This window comes from Phacochoerus africanus, chromosome X (genome assembly GCF_016906955.1).
Source record: "Phacochoerus africanus isolate WHEZ1 chromosome X, ROS_Pafr_v1, whole genome shotgun sequence".
In the NCBI taxonomy this organism is placed as follows: Eukaryota; Metazoa; Chordata; class Mammalia; order Artiodactyla; family Suidae; genus Phacochoerus; species Phacochoerus africanus.
The window spans coordinates 128,080,561-128,085,157 of record NC_062560.1 but is presented as its reverse complement, the minus strand read 5'-3'; the positions used below and the strand labels follow the sequence as shown (position 1 = coordinate 128,085,157).

The window sequence follows — 4,597 nt, the reverse complement described above, 5'->3', positions numbered from 1 at the left end:
TGGTCATCTTGGTCCCTGGAAAGGATGGGGGTGGTGGCCAGGGCCCCTTGGGGATGGTGGGGGACCTGGGGCTGAGCTGGGCTCCCCTCCCCTCAGCCCTGCTCCCCCTGTGGGGCCAGGAGGCTGCCTGGCCTGGCCTCCCCCTGCCTCCCCGCCTGGGGCCCCGGGGAGCCTGCTGAGCCTATTGGCCCGAGAAGGACTCAGGGGGGGCTGGTGTCGGAAGCCCCGTCCTCGTTTCCCGGCTCCTCGGGGTTGAGTTTGAGCCCCTCCTCGGGGGGCTCCTCGGCCTCCTGGTCAAGGTCATCTGGCTCACAGCCAGGACCTCCTGGGGCCGCAGGAGAAACCCTGGCCGTCCAGGCAGTGATGGGGGCCCCGGGGGCGTCTGAGGATCCTGCCTGACCTAGGCCCGCAGGGGCAGGAGCACTTCCGACTTCCCGGGAGGCCTGGCTGGTCTCCCCAGGGGCAGGGGCCACGCTGGCAGCACCTCGGGCTTCAGGGGCGGCCTCGCCAGCCCCGGCGGCGGCGGCGGCGGCGGCGGCGGGAACTGCGGCACAGGCCTCTTCCTGGGCTGCGGGCGCCTGGGCGCCACCTTCCTTGGAAAGGGCAGCCTGGCCGCTATCTTCCCGGGCCGGGAAGGCCGGGGTGCCCTCTGCAGCGGTGCCCTGGGCGGCGACGTCACGGGCCGGGGCGCGCTGGGCGGCGGCCAGGCCTGCGATGCCCGCGCGGGCCTCTTCCTCCCCGTGCCCCTGCTCGCTCGCAGCCGGCTCGGCCTCCCACGCCTCGCTCTCACGGATGAGGCGCAGCAGGCCCACGAAGCCAGGGGGCCTCCGCTCCAGCCGCAGCCTCCTCAGCTTGGTCTGGAGCGTGTCGTTGGGCCGCGCCCGCATCAGCACCTGCCGGGCGCGCGCCTGGTCGGCCGTGGCCGGGTGGATGGCCTCCGTCTCCACGGCCGCCTGCAGCAGGCCTTCCAGGCGCATCACGTAGGCAAAGAGCGTCTCCTGCGGCCGCTGGGCGCACGTCGCGAACCTGAGCCGCGCGGTCACCGGGCTGTCCTGGTCCCCAAACACCTGCACCAGCGCGGCCAGGCAGTCCTGCGCGGCCATGTCGGCATCTTGCGCCAGGAGGCCGCACAGGAGGTCCAGCGCGGGGCCGCCCAGGCTCTCCACCAGCCGCCGCCGCCGCTCCCTCTCGGACACGTGGCGCCACAGGTACAGCATGTCGTTGGCGTGGTCCAGCCAGCTCTCGAAGGACTCTTCCCCGCGGCCTGGCTCTCCCAGCCCAGAGAAGGCTCTCAGTTCCTCGTAGCCCATGGCTCCTGCCCCCTCACCTGGAGCGCCTGCCTCGCCCGCGGCGCCCGCCATACTCAAAGATCCTGCCACCCCTGCCGCTCCTGTGTCCCCCGCGGCGCCCTCCTCATCTGACAGCCCTGCTTCATCTTCAGCTCCTGCCTCAGCCTCCGCCCCTGCTGCACCTGCAGCGCCTGCCTCACCTGCAGCTCCTGCCTCAGCCTCCGCCCCTGCTGCATCTGCAGCTCCTGCCTCACCTGCATCTTCTGTCTCACCTGGAGCTCCTGCCTCACCTGCAGCTCCTGCCTCACCTGCAGCTCCTGCCACACCTGCAGCTCCTGCCTCACCTGCATCTTCTGCCTCACCTGCAGCTCCTGCCTCACCCGAAGCTCCTGCCTCACCCAGGACTCCTGCCTCCCCTGCCCCGCCAGCCACTGCTTGTCTCTGGGCCTGTGCAGGGGAATTGGGTCTCTCCTGGGACTCCGAGTCAGGAGCCTGGGGCAGGAAGACCACAGTCCACGGTCCCCCCCGGCCTCGTATTTGCTGGGGGATCAAACTTCTGTTGAAACTGTCGGCAAACTCGACCAAGGCGACCCGGCACCCCAGCTCCTTTCTGAAGACCTTGCCCAGCACTCGGTACCGGCCCAGGGGCCGCAGGGCTGCCCGCACGGCCTCCTGGAACTCCTGGTCCTCCAGGAACTCCTGGTCCTCGCAGTCATCCGGGATGCCCAGGATGAGCAGAGAGCGCTGAGCCTTCACGCCCATCCACCTGCACCAATCCCGCAGCATCGCCAGCGCCATCGCCCGGACCTGGGGGGAGGGCGCACGATCCGACAGGCGAGCGCGCAGACTGTCGCAGTCTCTGCACTGCGGCCTGTGGGTGCAGAGGGGAGGAAGGGACATTGCCATCAGACAGCCCCCCCCCCCCCGCCACCGGCCCCGACAGACAGCGGCGGCCTGCCGCCCCTCCCCCGCCAGTTCCTGCTCCCCACGCCCCTCTGCAGCTGCTCAGAGCCCCCGCCCCTGCACTCCTCACCTCCGCAGCGAGCAGACCCCCCCCCCCCCCCCCGTTCGCCTTGGCTGACGCCTCTGATCCGCCCACAGCCACCCAGCCCCTCTCACCAACCTCTGCATCCGGGCAGCTGGGAGCCCTCCCCTCCCAGAGCCCCCAGCCAGGGGCCCTCCCATCCTTTTTCCCAGCGCGGGACCCGGAGCGCCCCTGCTCCCTCTGCGGACCCGGCCCCCCGGAGGCCCTCTTCCTCGCCCCTCACGCCCCGAGTCGGGAGCCCCTCCCTTCCCACCAGCACCTGCCCCTCTGCAGCTGGAGCCGCCCTCCCCTGCTCGCCCCCACCCCCGCAAGCAGGAGCCCCACCTCCCCTCCCCACACCCCTGCAGGCCGGAGTCCCACCCCCCTCCTCGCCAGCGTCCCACCAAGACCCCCCTCCCGCCCCCACTGCCTGTGGATCTGGCCCCTGCCCTGAGGTCCCGCCCCTGCGAAGCCCGGGTCACCTGCTCCCTTTCTCCGACTCTGTGGGCGCTGCCTGTGGGCTTCGGAGTCGACTCCAGAGGCACCTCGGAGCCCTGGAGCCTGAGAGCCAGCAGACTGTGTGTGCCTTGGGGCTGCGCAGTCCAGGGGTCTCCCAGGCCCTCTGTGCTGAGGCCACCGTGGGCTTCGCGGGGCTCCCGGAAGCCCCAGGTGGATGAGCGTCTCTGTGCAGGACAGGTGGCTGGATCAGGAGAGCATTTGAGGTGTCACTGTTGCTGCAGCGGGACCTGCTTGGTAAGGGCTGGATGTGGCAGGGCTTGGAGCCTCCAGAAGCAACAGGCACACTCATTGGCCCTCCAACAACAAAATGACCTAGTGGGGATTTAGGAGGGGAAGGAGGGGAAGCGAGCAGAGAGAAAACTCATCGTTGGGAGCGAAAGCTGGAAGACGGGAAGCGGTGGACACATAGGTGCTAGAGTACCTAGTGTCCCTGTGCGGTCACAGGCCAACCTCATCATGCCGGGAACCTTAGCAACAGACACAGGCTGGCTGTCACCAACTCAAGAGCTTCTTCCTCGCTCCTTATTCTGCAAAGCCAGACCTCACCACCTAGGAAGTCATCAAGTGGAAAAGATTGCATTGAAATCAGGCAGAGCTGGATTCGCCTAGCAGCTCGGTGGCCTTGCACAAGTCATTGTACATCCCTATTCCTCATCTGTAAAGGGACAATAAGAACAATGCTTCTTGCAGGATAGTCACGGAGCCTTACCTTCCACTGGGCACACAGTAAGCCTTTCGTAATGGCCACAAGCGCACAGCAATAGAGAGACGTGGTGAGGGCAGCAGTGGTGGTGGAGTTGGAGGCGGGTGGTTGCAGTCTGTTCAGGGGTCCCACACCTGAGCCCTGAGTAAAGGAGGGACATAAAATGCGACATTGGAACTATTTCTCCGAAGGAAACAAGGATTGACTGGTGAGACAGCGTGTGACTGTGCTTCTGCAGCCTTTCTTCAGGAGAGGCCTCTGAGGAACTCAGTCCATCTCTGCTATGTGTAGTACTGGCTGCCCACCAGAGTCCTTAGTGTGCCCTCAAGCACTGCTTCACAGGCACTTCCGACAATGGCAGTGGCCAAGAGCTGCCCTCCCTGAGCTCCCTAGACACAAACACGAACAGGAATAGCAGAGCAAGAGCACTTCTTTTCTGGCCACAGCAACGCCAGATCTGAGCGGCATCCTACAGCACAGCTCACGGCAACGCTGGATCCTTCACCCACTGAGTGAGGCCAGGGGTCAAACCCACATCCTCATGGTTCCTAGTCGGATTCATTTCCGCTGCGCCGCGACGGGAACTTCAAGAGCACTTCTGATGTTCACTGTGAAATGTAGGTGAGGGTCTTGGTGGTGAACTCTTGTGATAAATTGAGTTTTTAAATGTCCCCAGTTCTCCAGCACTCCCTGTGTCAGCACCACTCACAATGACTTTAGAGCTCCTCCCATCACTAGATAGAGTGTATTTCCCCAGCACTGGAATCAAGACCGGTCTAGTGACTTGCTTTGGAAAACAAAATATAAAAGAAGTGATAAGGTGCCAGTTGTTGTTGATCATGGGTCATTTTCCTATTTTCCTATTGTCTCATATGTTTTGAAAAAAAATTTTATCGTAGGCCAGGTATTACATTTAAAAGAACCATAAGGGTTGAATTGTTTTCTCTTGAAGAGAGGGGACACCCTTTCCTCAATCAGGTATATCACAGAGACACTGGGCTTAGTTCCAGACCAGCGCAATAAAGTGAGTCACACGCATTTTTAGTTTCCCAATGCGTGTAA

The 4,597-nt window shown here is 64.1% G+C and overlaps 1 protein-coding gene across 1 annotated transcript; it reads right to left on the bottom strand.

Annotated features, from left to right (window-relative positions):
- Positions 1–111: 111 nt before the first annotated feature.
- Positions 112–2,511, bottom strand: LOC125117921 (paraneoplastic antigen Ma6F-like). Its single transcript, XM_047764075.1, has 2 exons — positions 2,413–2,511; positions 112–2,160 (listed from the first exon to the last, which is right to left on the bottom strand). Exons 1-2 carry the CDS (start codon positions 2,472–2,474, stop codon positions 201–203), a joined length of 2,022 nt encoding a protein of 673 aa, XP_047620031.1. The 5' UTR covers positions 2,475–2,511; the 3' UTR covers positions 112–200.
- Positions 2,512–4,597: the final 2,086 nt, after the last annotated feature.

Coding starts and splice junctions, on each gene's coding strand:
- LOC125117921 (XM_047764075.1), bottom strand. CDS start 2,474: ATGGGAGGGCCCCTGGCTGGGGGCTCTGGGAGGGGAGGGCTCCCAGCT. Junction 2,161..2,412: donor CCAGCTGCCCGGATGCAGAG/GTTGGTGAGAGG, acceptor CTGCACCCACAG/GCCGCAGTGCAGAGACTGCG.